At 34.0% G+C, this 19,012-nt stretch overlaps 1 protein-coding gene across 2 annotated transcripts in view; it reads right to left on the bottom strand.

Moving 5' to 3' along the window:
• The window catches only part of LOC110998206 (rho GTPase-activating protein 100F), a 35,527-nt gene that overhangs the window by 10,270 nt on the left and 6,245 nt on the right, over nucleotides 1-19,012 (bottom strand). For both annotated transcript variants that reach the window (XM_022266727.2, XM_045629853.1), the window contains exons 2-13: nucleotides 7,822-7,941; nucleotides 6,672-6,755; nucleotides 6,128-6,226; nucleotides 3,903-4,179; nucleotides 3,388-3,517; nucleotides 2,886-3,047; nucleotides 2,203-2,343; nucleotides 1,990-2,126; nucleotides 1,116-1,569; nucleotides 959-1,044; nucleotides 451-578; nucleotides 107-209 (exon numbers count right to left, since the gene is read on the bottom strand). In XM_022266727.2, the coding sequence (XP_022122419.1) occupies nucleotides 107-209; nucleotides 451-578; nucleotides 959-1,044; nucleotides 1,116-1,569; nucleotides 1,990-2,126; nucleotides 2,203-2,343; nucleotides 2,886-3,047; nucleotides 3,388-3,517; nucleotides 3,903-4,179; nucleotides 6,128-6,226; nucleotides 6,672-6,755; nucleotides 7,822-7,941 (1,921 nt within the window). The remainder of the gene's footprint in view (nucleotides 1-106; nucleotides 210-450; nucleotides 579-958; nucleotides 1,045-1,115; nucleotides 1,570-1,989; nucleotides 2,127-2,202; nucleotides 2,344-2,885; nucleotides 3,048-3,387; nucleotides 3,518-3,902; nucleotides 4,180-6,127; nucleotides 6,227-6,671; nucleotides 6,756-7,821; nucleotides 7,942-19,012) is intronic.

Raw genomic sequence — 19,012 nt, 5'->3', positions numbered from 1 at the left:
TTTGATGTAATTTTTTTGTAATGATTAAATAAAATTTAAATAATAAATAATTCTATAAACAATTTATATAATCTCCTTTCCCTCTGTTATAATTGTAAAAAAATACCTAATTGTTGCGAGGACAGAGATCTTGCTGGCAAATGCCTGGGGCGCTCCATGCGGCGACCAGCTAATCCAAGTGTTGAACCGAAGCGACTTGCATTTTCCATCTGTCATAAGAACAATTACATTACTCTTTACATCATATCTCACGAAAAAACGAAAAATTCAAGAAAAAAAAACAAATATAAAAAAAAATATATTTTGTTTTGTATATCACAATCCCAATAGAAACTAGCAAATTTTTTTCGCCATTCTTAAAATATCTTAAGTATTAAGACGTTACGTCATTCAAATATCTCGCCCGGATAAGTTTAAACATCGGTTTGGATAAATCAATCGTAAACTTACATTTTTCAGCGCGTCGTGTATATTTTCTGCCGAGTAGTGGGTAGGCAAACGTGGCCGCAGACTCTCGTAGAGAGCACTGGTAGAAGGCGCTCTGGACAGCCAGGCACGATACTCGTCCGATGTGAATACTGCCGGTGAGAAAGGTAAACGTCCTTCAATACAATGAATATAACTTTTGTTTCATACCTCTTGAACTGGTACTCTGTGATAACTATCCTGACATCTTTATTTAATTGTGGCAGTCCCAAGCCAGCGATATTTACGGTATAGGAAAATGAAAGATCCAAGTCTCAATGATAGGAGCTCTATTTAAAGACGGCATCAGTATCGGTACTTAATGGACAGAGCACCATCTACAGATGATGTCAAACTTGGTAATATATCTGCTGCTTTGATGAAACTTAAATAACATTTTTTTCTAAATCAATTTGTTACTCGCGTTCTTCCGAACGAGAAATTGATGTGAAATCTTGATTAAAAAGGGTTTTTTATACAACATATCACTTACCTCTGGAAGAACGTAGATCTAGTCGAGAAGATAGTGGTTCAGGTTCATCTTGCAAGACACTTCCAGCTCGCCTTGACAATCCCAGTCTGTGAAATCATATACGAATTACATATAGGAAAGGTCTCAAGAAATTCTAGAAAATAAAAGACTTTCTCACCTTTGACCAGTTCCTCGTACGTCTCTTGGGAGTGAATTAAACTTCGAGCCTATATCTCTTCCCAGCGTGCTGCTTCTGTAGCCACTTAATCCTGAATAGTATGGCGTTCTTGTGGGTGCAGTGGCTTCTGTATCTGAGGAGTAGTCGAGGCTTCGATTCCTTCTGGATGTACCGAATTTATTTCCGTAAGATGATAGTCCTAAGCCAGTCGTTCCGTATCCTCCGAGAGTGGAGCTTAATCCAGATCCTGATAATCCAGTTCCAATCCCGCTACTCAGTCCTGTTCCAACTAAGCTGGACCCGGTTAGACCACTTAGACCGGTGGATGAGAGCCCCGAAGGAAGACCAGGACCTAAGCCAGCCCCAGTGAGCCCTGTACTTGAGAGCCCTGAGCTCGGAAGACCTGGCATACCTACGCCCCCGTAACGTTGATTGTATCTTGACAAACTGGAGGCTAGAAAAATATGTGCTTATAAATTTATATAATGTAGAACTTGAGACGAGGGGAGCTGGATATTTATTAGTTTACTACTATTTATAAATGCACGAAAATAGCGTTTCATTTAATCATTAATAATGTATTGATTATTTGAGCAAAATCATTATTATTTATTTATTCATTTATTCATTTATTAATTACAGACATGGCTAAACTCACAATAAAATAGACTATAATATATACAATACAAAATTAATTAAAATAACATAAAACACAGTTTATTCTAACCCCTAATACTCTCCAAGTATACCCTCAAATCAGAGTACACTACCGCCATACGCTCACCAAATAGGTCGCTCACCGGTGAAGAGTTTATTATTTCAGAATTATTTATTAATTCAGAATTTACTTATTTAATAAAAGTTTTATACATACCACCAGCTGCACCAGTGGCGGCAGATGCTTTCAAACTGGACCTCAGCAGAGAATGCCGTCCGAAATCTGAGTGAGTTTCTGCACGAGGCAGTTGCTGTTCTGACCCAGATCTGGGCACTCTACCGCCGAATCTAGTACTAAGTAAAAAAAAACAATTAATTATAATATTTTTTACAATTTTATTATTTATTTAATTTAAAGCCTTCTTCTTACCTGCCACCTTCCCCTGGATAGAAGGAATGAACCTTCTCAGCTAAGCTTTCCAATGTGTTTGGATAAGATCTTTCGTATGGCACGAAGTGCGTAGCTGCTGACTTAGGTTGTTCTGTAATAACTGGCGGTGGTGGGCGATAACTGGAATAAAATAACTAATTAATATTTATAACTTATACACTATTCCTGGTTTAATTTAATTATAAAGGAAAACCTTTACCAAAAAAGTAGGTACAGAATTCGAAACGCGTCAGAAACGATTTGAGTGATTAAGTCATTTTTTTATAGCAGGATATACGGATAGGATATATTTATTGATTTAATGTTTGATATGGAATCCTTGGAGAAGTTATTGGAGAGAGTGTTTTTTTGGATAAGAGCAGTGTTCAGCGTGCGTCGTCTTAGGTTCGATCCCCGACTGTGCAACAATAGACTTTCATCTATAAAACTTTTTCACGTTGTAAGGAAATGGGCTTGCCTTATACCCTAAAAGCTGACGGTATACGTCAGGCACAGGAGACTATTATATTGACAAATTATTAAGAAACAGAAAAAGAAAACAGATACAGAAAACTGAGGATTTGATCTAAAAAGGTTGTGGCGCCAGTGATCCTTTTTTGTTTGAGTCCAATATATACAGTACTAATCCGTAATGAACACAATTATGAAGGCTTTTTACAAACCTCCATGTTGAATGGTCCGATGGTGGTCTGGAGTTATAGTACAAGTCGAGTGGCGTGGAATCAGGAGACAAACCGCCCAGCTGCAGGCGACTTCTTTCCTCTCGACCGTCTCCCACGGGTCGAACACCGCCTGATGCTCCCGTTGAACGGAGCGTCCCATGTCTGGAAGTTAAACAGGTTTCACATCCACATATAGATAATTTAGTTGAACCACCAGATCCATTAACATCGGGTTTTTAGTCTAGCGTTGAGCAAAGTATTTGTATGTTACCTTTTAGTGATTTAAAATGATTTTGCTGCAGATTCTATGATATTACCAAATGTATGATAATATTATAATGCAGAAAACCAAAATGTACCTGCGAAAACTAAGTAAAATTATGAAAAACATCATGTTTGTTACGCAAAACCTTGGGCACTAAAAGTAGGGGAAGAATCTGGAAAGAATCTAAAAAAAGGCTTAAGATTGAGTGGACTCCTATCGTTAGCAAAACCAACTTACTGTGAGTAAAGTCCATCGACTCTATCTCTATCTCTGTCGTCATCATCTCTGCAATCTCTTTTCAGCACGACCACTGGTGGAGGCTTATGTTCAGTTCTGGGCATTGATGGTGATCCTGGTCCAGATTTTCCTACACAGACATTTAAATAAACTGTACCTTTCGCTTTTATTTTTAGATATTAATGTAATATATTGATGGATAAATCATTTGGGAGAATCAAAAAAAAATCAGACCATCCATAGTATAATATCTAGTAATCTCTTTCATCACAGGATCACAAAAATAAATTAAATACAATAAGTAAATCTCATGAAGTACAATAAGTGAAAGAAAACGCTTTTTTTAGTATGTACAATAAGTTACTTTCGCATCAATATTTACAAATTCATCTCTAACATTTCAGTGCGCAATCGCAAAACATGGAATATTACGACGAAGTGTAAATATTCTCGAAGCGAATTTATTTACACAAACAGGCTTTAACGTTTACTAACAAGGGATTATTAGTATTTACCTTTCCTCTGTCGGGTGCAAAGTAGGAGTCTTCTGGGTATCGACATGATGATTACAACGTCATCTAAGGACATGCGTCGAACGTCCACTAGGTTTACAGCCAGGATCTCGTCTCCAACCTTGAGACAACCGCTGTTATAAACGGCAGATTCTAACGCTATTCGAGATATGAATACTCCATCTGTCCTTGCCCCACCGTCTCCTTCCCGAATGTATAAGCCCAAAGTTTGGCCAGGTCGTTTGACGATCTCCACTAGTTGTACTACGTGTCGTGAATCCTGGAAAATGATTGGTTCTTCTAAATAAACTAAAGGCACTTAATCATTGTTTAATGTTGTTCAATATGCTCTTATATCTAAAATGCAATATTATCGACTTTAAAAGGCCGGCTATGCAGATGCGAACCTTCTGACACTAGCATCAAGTTACTCTTGCCAGTTTGCCTCCTATTACATAAAAAATACGGTTTTTTTAAGGAGAACGTTTTTCAAAGTAGAGAGTGATTATAACAGTAAAATGACACAATTCTTATGCCCCTAACATATATAAATTGTCATTAAAAAAATTGAATTGTTCACTTAAGAAGCTTAAATTAAAGGTTTTAGAAATAAATAAATTGTGAACGAAACACAGTAAAAAAAATTCAAAGCATAATGAAAAATTTAAAATCCAAATAATGTTTGAATGTTCTCAACAATCAAACTGATCCACTGTGGGGCGTGGTCCCCGCATTGGATAAAGAGCTTTAGTCAGCTCTAATGCCATATTCATTTGTCTTTCATATAATTATTCGTTGTGGCCTTATTAATAACCTTGGGGTGGAAATAGTCGATGGGACCGCAGCAAAATCAATCTCGCAGCAATATGACATAGTTTTGGTTAGGCGGGCTGCGGTCTGTGAGTGCGCATCCTAACAATGCTAGTCTAGATTGCATTCGCATTCCCTATTATCTAGGCCAAGCTGAACAATAGATCTGTCTGGCGAGGGCTCTTTCATCGAGATCTGTACTAGGTTAGAGCAAAATATTCAGGTCAACAAAGGGAGTGAAATTACCTGTTTTTAGAGTAAATTAGAATATGTAAATATCGATGAATAAATTCAATCTCAAAGCTCGTCTTTGAAGGTAATAAATGGGGATATGAGGGTTCATTTGCAAAAGAAAATTGAGGTGATTCTGTGAGCTTTTCTTAAGTACATTTTTATGTTACCATTTGATATATATTATTTTGGGATGTGTTTGGTCTCTTGGAAAATGGGCTATAATATAGGGATGCTACTTGTGTGGACAAGTTTGCCCCGTGTCACCTCCTTCGGACAAGTAACAAAACTGGAGCAGTCAGAAAATAATAAAAGGCATATATAAGAGACTTTCCTCCAACTTCGTTGAGTTTTGTTACCTTTGGAAAAGAGACTCTTGGGCCGTAGGGTTCAAGTGCACAGGCGTTTCTTAAAGATTTAAGTTGATGGCTGGTAGATAGTACCGGTGATTCAGCGATGTCAGCGTTAAAAGTATACTCACTGCCTTAGCGAAAAACTTTTTAAATTTGTTTTGGTTTTTAATTACTTTGTAGGTTAAGAAAATAGTAAATATTTTTAAATTATATATCTAATAAAGGCTAATATCATTCGTATTATAATTATTATTCAGTTTCAAGAGGAATTATTTACATATATACATTATTATAGAAAATACAGGACATGGAAATCTGTGACACAGTAATTGTTTTCCCCACTTATCAGGGTTACAGCTGTGACCGCAATATTGCCCATATTGCGGGTAAGGTCAGACCTACCCGCAATATGGGCTTCCAGGAAACTCTAGCTGACCGATTTCCTTATTATTTTTATTTGACGAATTATATATTTTGACACGTATTTTTCTACGCATTTGTGAAAATATATTTATTCACACACGGTTAATAGATTTTGAGGCTGCAATATATTCTTTTAAATTTAAGTATTAGGGCTAAAAGAACACGCAATAACACCTGGACTAATTTCGGTGAAAACTGTATCCGTATTCAGATTTTTTTAATAATAATTTCATTATTTAGACTAAAGTAGTTGTCTGATGACACAGCGAATTTTAACAGATAACAGAGTATTAAGCTAAAAGATTTATATCAATTAAAAAATATGGCAGCTTAAAGTACATTTAAACGTACGCGTAAAATAAACTAATAAACAAATAAAATACAATAACTTCTAACAAATGATTTAAATACCTGTAAAGAGAAGAATTTCTTGGCGGCTTCTATGTTATTTCGTCCCACTTGCCTCACTTCGAGGATCCGAACTATCATCTCCCCGCGACGCTCTACCGCCTGAAACAATCAATATTGTAATTACTCACAGGCCTTCACTGCTTGCACCTTTTCCTTATAAACTTATTCGCTACATTTATCCATCATACATTTTTGTATACGTCATTGAATTTCAATAAAAATCGAATTCAATTTGAATAAATTCTTAACACAAATATCTTTTTCTATCTTTGAAATATGAGCTTGTACATTCTTTTCATATCTCCTCTTGATATTTCGATTGAAGAAACGGGGTAAAAGATTCTATGACTAACGGAGGCTCATCATCATATGTTATACCTATATAATAAATAAATATACTTACACAGAACATTTCATAGCCTTATGTCAGATGTAGTTTTGCTTCTGTAGTATCTTTATACTATTCTAAAGCTTTAATATCAAGTCACATATATACGAGATTTAGTCTAAATCTACAACCAATAGTTTACTAGAATTTTGTTACCTCGAGTGCCGCGGCCGTCGTAGCATCGTGATCGTTCTCCACCATTTCAATCTGTCTGAATATTTCATTGCTCACGCCAGATACCTGTAAGTTTTCAACTAAGCTTTGCAAAGTGATTTATAGTTTTGGTTTAAGTAAAGACCGCTTATGTGTTTAGTTTGTGTGCGGACGCTTTGTTAACAAGTTTTTGTTTGAAGGATATGTATAATAATTAATCTGAACAGTTGCTTCGTTTGTGTATTATGTAAGTTTCAAAAGTTGCGTAACGGGTAAACGGAAAAGTAACAATGACGTGTGACGGAGTTTCCTGTTTAAACTTCTAAATAAGTTCTATAAGTAAAAGACATATACATATGATTGTAGTTGAACTTAGTAAAAACATATTTTTGAAGCTGTTTTAAAAAAATGTTTATTTTTAGAAGGAAATACGTAATTTATCACAAGTCATACCACATTTATCACCATTATATTATGTATTTATGCGGGCACGGAAATAAAAGTTAAAGTCAAATCATTTATTCCAATTAGACCGCCTAAAATAGCATTTTTGATCGTTAAATAAAATATAAAGATGATTCTCGTTGTCCCCTCCGAAAGTTAGTAGTACTCACTCTTTTAAAATAGAATTTACAATATGTGTATACATTAGTAAAATAATTATATGTGAAGACTATGTACTTCTAGAACAAAACTACTATACAGGTCTATTATTGTATTGTTAGTATAAAATATGTTCCTTACATATTTACACATATTGAAACCGTAGAATATATATACATTAAAAAGTAATAAAAAAAAACAATAAAACAGATATGTAAAAATATATCTGATACATTTAAAACAGAAAATAAAAAAAATATGCAAAATTAGATCAGCAACCAATTGATTTTGTCAAGGCTCTATGATTGTCCTATGGAGCAGGACCAAGATGACCAATGTTTCCAAGCATTCTTATCTTGAATATAACAAGCACATTACAAATCCTGTAATTTGTAATATGCTTGTTCACAAAGTGTACTTTTAATAAAAAAAAATCTATGTCACAAGATCAATAAGGTTGTAACATTTAACCTCCACAAACAAGCCAAATATCCTTAAAACGTTTAGGTTAGTGCCGCTGTATTTTTTAAACATTGCGAGAAATGTATACCTTCCTAAAATCTGGCTGCAGCACGCAGGGCGGCGCATGATTCGCGCGCGCCGGCTGCGGCGGACCGGCCGGAGCGCGGCCCGGCGACGCCGTAAGATCCGGCGCCGCACGCCCATTCTCCTGAAACAATACTTCAATTAACACTTCAACGTAAAAAAAAGCATCCGAAATTTTTTTTTTATTGAACAGGGGGCAAACGAGCAGGAGGCTCACCTGATGTTAAGTGATACCGCCGCCCATGGACACTCTCGATGCTAGAGGGCTCGCGTTGAATCTGTACGCTCCTTTCTTGAAGGACCATAATTCGAATTGGTTTGGAAATACCACAAATTGGTTCAGTGAGCAGCTGTTTCTGGCTGAAACTCAGCTTCAGGTATCAATCCGAACAACTCCTCTGAACACTCTCCATAGTTAATGCGGTAGAAGATACAGAGTGACCCCACATCTCTACGCAACATATAATATGTCAGAAATAATTCAAATATCATTTGCTCGATTATTGTATCTGTCGTTTTGCAATAACCTTTCTTAAAACCGTCGGGTAAAATCGTAATTTTTAGTACCATTGACCGTTGATACGTTTTGTTGTCATAGCAACAAACCAATCGAGTCTAAATGTTACCAAAACAATTACGTCACCTCACATATAGACTGCCCCGTCTGTTTTATATAGCTGAAACGTGGAAGGTCACCAACGTACGTTCGGCGTATTTTGGAAATCTCCTGGCCCAAAAAGATCTTTGACCAACAACTCTGGTAGCGCTGCTGAGCAACCCAGATAAACCAGTAGAGTAAGCGAAGCAAGTGAAATTTGTTAGCCCATATCTTCTAGAAATTTCAATTTTATGAGGCGCTTGATTGGAACCCACAAGAAAGCGGAAATACTGTTGTTCTAAGTAAACGTAGTGACGTAGATAGATGAGGAAAGAGATCCGGAAAGACTAGGAGAGAGGTAAAATGCGAAGTTAAAGACTATGGGGACTCACTGTGGACGCTCTCGTCATCCACCCAGAAGTCATAGAAATATAGCTCAGGCTGGTTAGTTGACAATACGATCTCATAAGTTTTAAGCAAAAAAAAACAGTTGTTATCTACCATCATATTAATAATTTTTCCTCTCTGGTCACGTTGCGATTTGACGATAGCGACATAAATAATTATTTGTTGTTCTTACTTTTTGTATACAATTTTTTTCCTTGAGTAACTGAAGCCAGATAAATTAAGAAACATTTGTTTATAAAAGTTGACCAATTTCCATTCTCTTAGCTTCTGAAATTGTTGTATAAATGTTTGAAAGTTAGGGTTGAAAGGATTTTGAAAAATCACATTGAATTCATAAAATGACGTAATTGGTAGTTTTCTATAACTAAAAGTGATTGATAGTTTAAACTTTGCAAACAATCACGAGGATTACCTGATGTGAAGTGATCCCGCCGCACATGGACACTCACATTATTACTCTAGGTGATAAGGATGGAATTTTGTATTCTGCCTCAACATCCAGTGAAGCAACTCAACTGCAGGTATTAATCCGATCAACTCTGAAATCTCTTCGTGGTATATGCGATACAACAATGACAACAATGACAACTATTCTGTTTTCGGTCAATGAAAATGTATCTATATAAATGTTAATATGATAAGAGCAGTGTTGGCCTAGTGGCTTCACTGTGAGAGATTAGATCCCCGACTGTGCACTAATGGACTTTATTTAAGTGCGCATTTCATATTCGCTTGAACGGTGCACTGGCATGCCTTAGACCGAAAACGTCGATCTACTGATCACCTACTTGCCTATTAGATTGACAAATTATCATGAAATAGATACAAAAATCTCAGGTCCAGACCGTAAAAGGTTTTAACGCCACTGATTTAATAATATATTTTATTTTATTAACATTATAAGATGGTTCTCAACAATATAACTAAGCTGCGCTTTGAAATTTTTATCTAACCTAATAAAATTCAAAAAGTACACGCTTATAGTCAATAAAGAGGATCTTATCTCGTATATCACTCTGCGTGGAATGCAATATAGTGGAAGATGATAGTATAAAGGGTTGCTTTGTTACGGACGTATCTCGGAAGTAGGTTACAGTTGAGAGATAGAACTTGAGTAACGTGAACCAATAAAGATTTATGCGCTTTAAAGTTCGCGGACTTTGAGCCTTCAAAGTTCAATTATTACTTGGTTTAGTTGTTCTCGTTAGAGAATCGTAGAAAATGAATTGTATTGTATATTGTTCTTCTTAATATATATTTATTCAATTACGACCAGTCACCACAAGTACCACCGCCATATTTTAGGTTAAGTGACAACCAGACGCATGGACGCCGCCACAAGCAACGACATTTAATCGAGCCTGACGATCTTTGAAATGTAAACTTGGATACATAAGAAAATAATAATAGTAATACTGAAATAATTCCATACTACATAGATATGCCTTCGCAACACAATTCTCTGAGGACGCATTTCATAGATTTAATATAGCGTTCTGAAACTAATTATGTGAGAAACTTTGAAATTAATACAAGTGCAAGAATTTATTTGACTCGCCTACCCGTAGAGTAAATAGTACGTGTGTATGTCACTGAACTCCTCTTAAAAAGCTGCACGGTTTTGATGGAATTTTTGTATGCCTTGGTTTCGATTAAAAAATCAGCCGTCATCATCTATTGGCAGATAGCGCTGCACTTTCATACTTTGTTTAATATCCCAAAAATATCATGTAGGATATTTTTTTCGGGTAGTATATTAAATATTCGTGTTTGTTTTTATATAAATAAAGTGTTAACACTATTGATATATTTATAACATAAGATACAATAACTTTTGCTTTGGTATCAAATACACAATTAGCAGTACTTATTGTCAGTAGTGGTACTAAACCTAGGCTTACTTACATAGCATTAGAGTTCAGCAGAACTTATATTATGGGCAAACGAGCATGCGGGCAGAGGTGAAGCACCTATTTTGTTAATGTATGTTGCAAGCCTTTGAGCCTCTTTTTTAATAAAAGACTAACAACTGGGTGCCATCCATCATTCGTAAAAAGAAATACTATAAGAAAGCAAATTTTAGGTAAAAAATTTTGAGTCATGTCATAAGCTATATATAAGAAAATGCAGCAAATTTAAAGATATAATAATAAATACAAAAAAGTAAAATACTTATAAAATGGAGTTACGTGTAACGATCACATAACTGTAACAAACTGCCCCCCACAAAACTTTTATAAAACGAATATTATGTTTGAAAATATTCTTTTTATATAGAACAGCGGCAAATGGGCAGGAGGCTCACCTGATGTTAAGTGATACCGCCCATGGACACTCTCAATGCCAGAGGGCTCGAGAGTGCGTTGCCGGCTTTTTAAGAATTGATAGGCTCTTTAATAATATTACTTGCAAGTATACACTCAAATCAATTCCATTCGCATCGTACCAGTTGTGATAAGGTTGATACAAAATTAGGTCAAAATATTTTAACTTTCCGTGGTTTATTACAGGGCGAGTAGCAAAATATGGGTAACCCATATTAAAATCTTGATTACTCATTCAACCTCAAACACGTCGTTATGTTGAAAACTACTTGATCCTGTTCAAAGTATAGTTTAGTGTGGGGGTTTTAAGAAAAAAATGTTTTAAATCTATTGAAACGCGAATTGCGAACAAAATTAATTATTAGAGAGGAATGTTTAATATAAAATGTAACGAGATAAATCAAAGAGATCTTAAACGGTTTTAAAGCTTATTGAATTTGGTTGAATTTAAAAAAAAAATTAGTCGTGTCAAAATCAAAATTATAATACTTAGATGATTTGGTAAGAATTGTATTCCTGACTAACCAAGCTAATTTATAATAAAACAATTAATTATAAATAAATAAACTTAGTTGCACTATAACCATTAAAGGTTCTTAGATTTCTGAATCTTTTTCATGTTTAGTCAATCTAATAGGCAAGTAATCAGCCACCCGCACACGCAGTAATTTAAGCTCAAATAAGGTCTCTTTTGATCGAACCTACGACCTCAGGAATAGGAGAATCGCACTCAGATGTCACATAGCAACGCTGCTCAAACAATCAATAATACAATGATTTACTATAATTATTAAAAACTTACAAAATTATACATTTAATGTATCGAATATTAGTTTAATAAAAAATGTAAGCATCTTTGCTAAAAGGATCGAATTTCAGCATTGTTACCATGAGAACGGTTAAAATTTGGCGGTCGATCGAGTACGGAGTCTGGGATGAGGCTTCTGGGGGAGGGGAAAGAGTGGTGGTGAGGAGGGCCCTGACCTACTTCCCGCCCCTCGCGTACGCATGAGGTCACTGTACTGCAGTTGCAAGCTTCCGAATGCCGTTCTGCAAAGGTGATTGCACTATCCGATGAAAAATCCACAGTTTTGTCACAAATTCTCCAGCGATTCTTTAAAATGCAACAGCCGCCCTAGTTTTTATTTCTTGAATATATCAAATTGTTGGTTTCGATTTATGTTCTGAGTACAAGATTTTATGCTTCTCGCAATTCTTTGCAGAAATGTATTTATTTTAATATAATAATGTGAGTAATGCTTTCAAGAGCGAGGTTATTTTATATTGATAATAATTATAATTAACCATTCTAATTATTAAAAATAATTATTAATATGTAATTTGCATTTATATTTTTATACTGCTGAGTGTGCTTTTTTTAACGATTGATGAATCTAAATTCACGACATTTCTTTGCGATTAAACGATTTTAATTATAGATTTTGTATTAATTTATTTACCCGTACTTCTTTGTATAAATGTACTTCAACAGAATTTTGTTAAATACCAAAAATGTATTTCAAAGCTAATAACATGTCTGGCATCTATTTATAGAAACTGTGGATGTTAATATTACAGTACTGCAGTTTGGTAAGTACATTACTTCTTTGAGTATGTAATTTACCAAACTGTAGGATTTTAATCTATTAACATCCACAGATTCTGTAAATCGAAGCAAGAGATAAAAAATTACCTTTATTAAACCGCTTTAAAATATCCACGAACTTAAAATATGACAGTATAGAAATAGTATTTAGTAATGTATTCAAAATCAGATAAATCCAAGGATAAATATGTTCAATAGGAGCACACGCCGCGACCTAGTGACCTACAATTGTAACATCTATGTATTATGTAGGCATGAGTAAAATAAAATAGGCCAGCGGCTTAACTAATAAATGACAGTATATTTTTTAAGCCGCCTATCACTAAACCTGCATTAGAATTAGGTTGGATAAATAATGAATGTGATAAAGGTTGATACTATCTATAAATTGTGCATACTAACAATTATTTTATATTCAGATACTCACTAACAAATCTAACTTGTAAAACGCTTTTTTTCTTAATGATATATTATTTTCAAGTATATTAGTTTTTTTTTAAACAGGGGGCAAACATGTAGGAGGCTCACCTGATGTTAAGTGATACCAAGTGTCATGTGATAATAAGTCCCCATGGACACTAAATTAAATGATTTTTAATTTAGATTAAATATGTAGATAACAATACTGTTTTTACAACTCCAAAGAGCTCGAGGAAGATGCCAGCCTCTTAGTGGACTCTGGAAAGACCCTACAGTTCGATATATATCTACTTGACCAAACCTGTCTAGTTCTACCCAATTTACAATTGACGCGAGTGTATATGAGTGGTAGGCCGAAGGCTGATAACCTACTTGCCTTAAGAAATTATAAATTAATCTTTATATCAGTGTGAAAGAATCTGATTAAGAAGATGTGTTCCGTTTTAATGGCGATTTGAACGGGCGACGTAGAGGTTGACAGGCCACTTAAGTCAATAGATGATCATTGTTCTACCTCATAAATGAAATATTTTGTACATATACTATTTTTAATACATACAACTTTTGTTGGATTGAACGCGGCAATCTCACGAATTAAAATTTAATGATATTGCTATCTATGTTAGTATTATGTAGTTATCGAGAAACACTTATGTATTTTACTAATTAATGAACGCGAGCAAAACCAGTTTACTAGTCAATTAACGTCGATGACATATGATAGATAGCATTCCTCTTAATCATGTAGGAGCAATGATTCGTACAAGTGATAGTAAGTGAGCCAATAATTGAAAATTATGGATTTCGCACCGTTTTTCAATCTGTCTGTTCTCTTTATTGTAGCCGAACCTATGTATATAATATTTTAAAACTTGAATTGTAAGATAAAAACTATGATTTTTTGGAGGGTATAATTTACTCATACTTTTCGAAGATACACTAAATGTTTAAACATATATTAATTAGAATATTAAGCGTTCATTACTAGATAGCTTTGAAGTCATTTGTATATGTAGCTTTCTGTGCCTATTTGAACAAAGATATAATCTAGAATATCCTAGTGATCTATAACTATTATATGATTGTGCTAATAATACTACGCAAGTTGAGGTGTTGCGATCATAAGTCTTGATAAACAATTCAACGTTCCAGACATTGTCTATGTCAATAATAAAAGTATAAATAAAATTCAAGACTGAATAAGGCTCTAGGGCGGCACAAGCGGGCGACGGATCGATGTTCAACGTACGCCTAATCGATATGAACGTAGTACTCGCTGAATGAGTTGCGCGCGCCGCCATTTCTTACATAATGCGCAGCATACCACCTGTTGCATATTACTACATATAACCGGCTGAAGCTAAATGCCTCGCCCACTCTCTTCCGCGTTTATTTAATCTACGTTCTGAATTCAGACGGGTTGTCGGTGTCAATGCACCGGCACAACCTTCGTTGCACTCAAGGGTACATACTGGCTAGCTGACTTGATAATGATCTTCGGTATTGAAGAAATGTAATGAGTACCAATGTTGTTACTTTATTAATGAATAAAAGGTGGAAATCATCTTTTTACGGGCGTACCAAAATCGTTTATTTAATTTTGCATCATGGGTGTCTCATTAGTAAATAATTTACGATGCAGGGAAACTATTTAAATTTGAAGTAAATGGTTAAGTATAATAACCTACTCTGAGTTAACGTAAGATTTATTAACATATGGGAGGTTAAAAAATTAAATCATTTTTGGTTGCAAACTCGTTTTTATTTAAATAAAAATGTTGTTATAAAACGAAGTTAACTTAATTTTTATTTTATTTTTTATTGGTAAAAAGTTTAAAAGTAGTCGTTTTGTACAAAATATAGCAAGTACACAAGTATTTTATATTGAATGCAAAAGTTTTTTTTTATTTGAAAAAGTACTGTTGTTAACAATTGTTTTATTTGTTTAAAAATGTTTTTAAAATTAACGTTCACCAACGAAACTAAATAGTAATGAATGTATTGAAAAGTGGTGGAATATTCTACGTCCATTTGGTATTGGGTTCTCTAAATAAGCCGTAATTATTATACATTACAGATATATAAACTCTAGTTTGATTTCTTATGATATGAAGAAATGTTCACTTCATATTGTACTTTAATCATAAAAACCTTAATTCCAAGATTACTTTAAAAGCACATTATACATTTATTTAAGTATGAAACTTTGGTTCATCAAAAAGGGTCGGCCCATTATATGATCTTAATATAGGGGAGAGAAACCTCGCCAAGGCTAGAGTCTAGACGTTTGACTCAGCTATTATGTACCCTCCGACTGAGTATTAGTGTCAGCTAACACTTCTCAAGGCTATTAAATGGATTTATAAATATTGTATATTTGCATGACTTGAAATTTCACCATGCCCCCGCTGATAAAGGTCAAATCTTTGTTTTTAATTTATTTTATTATTCTTTATTTAAGACGTCATATGGATCATGGTGTAATGGTTGCAGCTCCTTACGAACGTGTTAGAGAAAAAACTTGGCGATTAAAAAGAGAGGCGGAGAGTGTTGTGCCAGTTCTTTTCTCTTTCGTTCAATGCCATTGATTTGAGAACTGACAGTAAATGTAAAATTAAAAGAATACGATTTCTTTGTTGATCAAGGCTAAGTTGATTGTAGCTGACCAAGGCTAAGTACCGTAGTATGCGATTTTCATAAGCTTTTGAATACCTCAAACAATTAGTCTTTATTTCATATATTTTTTTATTTCAGTATCCAGGGCTACCTAAAGCTATCTTCAAAGTCATTTGCATAGAGATCTTACGAAATCGAAACTTTGTAGCATCAATTCTTTAGTGTGTAAAGAGATTCTATTATTTTATTTACAAGGTCCACCCGTCTAGACAGGCGCCGGCTTTATAGCCTGAGACACCCGAGAAAAATTACGTCACCGCTCTAATAATACCCCTAAGACATGCTATGACTATTGAGTATATTAACATAGAAAGGATAAGTTAAAACACTTGATAAAACCAACAAAAAGTGCATAGCCCGCGTCATTCGAAGGAATCACGATATCTCTCTGACATAATTAGTGCTTTTTTTCTCGGATCCGAGTGGAGCAGGATTATAGTAGCGGTGCCGCCCACTCGGATCCGAAATCGTGATCCGTGTTTTTTTATTAAAAGCAATATTAATATACATTTATATATATTTTCGAACAATCATATTTACTTAATCAAAATTCGCCATATAAAAGTTTTGGTTCCGGCTATTACTTTGTATCCATTGTTTAAGCATTCAATGCGTTAAGTGTGATAATATTTCAATAATATCGTTAAATAAATGAAACAAATAAAATTGCCTAATCCCATAAGATTACTATCAAGCATTGTCATCTTAAACACAACTTCGGTATGAGAAACGAAAAATTTTACTCTTTAAAAAAATTGTGAATGAATATCAGTTTCATGCCAGTTCTTCTCTCCGTTCTTAGCCTATAATTTGAGAACTGGCAGAAAGTGTATATTTAAAGTAGGTTTTATCGTTCACAAATCAACTAATTCTATCACTTTTTTTATAATACACTTAATACACTGGTAAAGTACTGTTTAGTTTGAACGCAATACACTGACGCATTCAGTTGAACAACCTATAATCCGATCTGAAACATTGAAGTGTCACGAGACTACAAAATCGCTTAACCTGTACAACTCTCATTTACGTAGTGTTTTAACCCCCTTAAAAACAATAATTTTATTTGAAAGTATGTACTACTTTCTTACCAGATCAACCGCTCTTTTGATGATATAATTTGTCAGAAATTCTCCAAAATAGAAAGAAGTATTTTTTTATTATGGAATCATTTCCATCAGGAGAATCACAGACGACCTTCGTAGTGAGATTATGTATATGTATATATAAGTAAATAAACAATATTCAATCATACACTAAAGTTATTTTCAAATATCAAATCAAAAATAGATATTATTGAACTCGCTATAAACCCGCGCACTACGCGCTACGCCGTCGTAAGAAAGGTTACGATGTAGCGACGTAGAGGCTACGCCTACGCTCTGGACAATTTACACAATAAAATACACATCATCCACATCATTAAATTTGAACCTGTAGGCATCCCTACTCATCGGCAAAGAAGACAGTATAGGCCGAGATAAAAAGCCGGCGTAAAAACTCTCCGTACTCTTTTAAAAAAGCAAATCATCAAACAATACTACAATATTTAAAATAAATATAGGAAATTTTACCTAATACCATTTATCAACTAGATAATTATTAACTTTATAGTAAGCCTTTAACAGCTTTTCTTTAATACATTTCTTAAATTTATTAAAAGGCAGAGATAGAAGAGCCTCTGGGATTTTATTAAAGAAGAGTATCCCTTTTCCCTAAAAAGGATTACTAACTTTAGATAGTCCAGTACGGGGAAATTGCAGCCTGCGTTTGTTTCGAGTGTTATATATTGTAGCTTATCTGTTTCTGATGTATAAACTATATTATTGTAAAGTTTCATCAAAATCCATTCAGTAGATTTTTCACATCCGTCCATACTTACAAACTTTCCCGTTTATAACATTAGTAGGATAGATATAGTATTTCTGTGAATACTAATTGCCAGTTAAAAATGGATCCAAAGCTATAGGACTCAGCGATCCTTTGTTTTCTTCCTAATGCGTATTTTAATCCTTTGTTTAAAGCCAATGGTATGAATAATATGAAATTCTTTTATAATCTACCGCTATTAATCATAATTATCTCTATTTGGCCTCAAAAATATATTAGAGTATTTTTTAGAGGTAATTACGATTTTTGAGCTTAAATAATTCCAAATGATTTTCGTAGAGTGTCATCTTTAGTTAAATTAAAGAGATTAAGGGCCTGTTTCAACACATAAATTATTTGAAAGATAAAAGTTTAGAATAAGATACTTCGCATTTCATGACAAAAAGTATCTCTATCTGACAGTCGTGAAACGCAAAAATACTGTTTATCCTACCGATAAGTAATAAATAGCTTATTTGGAACTTATCCGCACATTGTGAAACAGGCCCTAAGACATAGACTAAAAAATGTAGCAGAGACACACAAAATGTAATAGTTATTTATTGTAACATAATTTGTAGAAGTAGATTTCTTAATAATGCAATACGGTAGTCATATTTTTTCGCTCTGTTAACAATGTTATTCATTTGTCTAGTCTTGCAGTAATAGTTTCGTATTTGTTACAGAATGGTACAATAATTAAATGGAATTTATGTGAATAAAATAAAAATATTTGAACTTTAAGCATTTTGCCTTATTTTTTGATTTGTATTTGTTTTATAGAAATAATACCACGTACTTAACGCTTAACAAGTTAGCGATTTTAAGGCAGCTTTTTCCACACACCACCACTATGTAGAACCAGACATTTACTGAACTATTTTCAATCCGACAATCGACCTTCAAGAAAAGGTCGTAGCAAAATGTATTTAATTACATTGACATCTTGATTTTTTTCTTAACATCCGGTGAGAATTTAGGTGACATAAAAATTTAGGCATTTTTTTAGGTGACATAAAAATGTATTTTTTAGGTGACATAAAAATGCATTTATCCAGCAAAATGGTTGCATTATTGCTTCAATAAGAAACCTATATCTTATAGATAAATTACAAACTACGATTTTATAATATAGATTCAAAATATAATAAATGTTTAATATTATTTAATAGGTAGTTTAGTTAAAATATTGAAAGTAATTTCTCACTGATGAACTGTACCCGAAAAGCACTTAGCCAACATGTCACGTCTGAGTCATTACAAGTTTAAACATTAACATTAGGCTCAAGTTCTT

This window comes from Pieris rapae, chromosome 10, assembly GCF_905147795.1.
Source record: "Pieris rapae chromosome 10, ilPieRapa1.1, whole genome shotgun sequence".
Lineage (NCBI taxonomy): Eukaryota > Metazoa > Arthropoda > Insecta > Lepidoptera > Pieridae > Pieris > Pieris rapae.
This window is presented reverse-complemented; position numbering and strand designations above follow the sequence as displayed.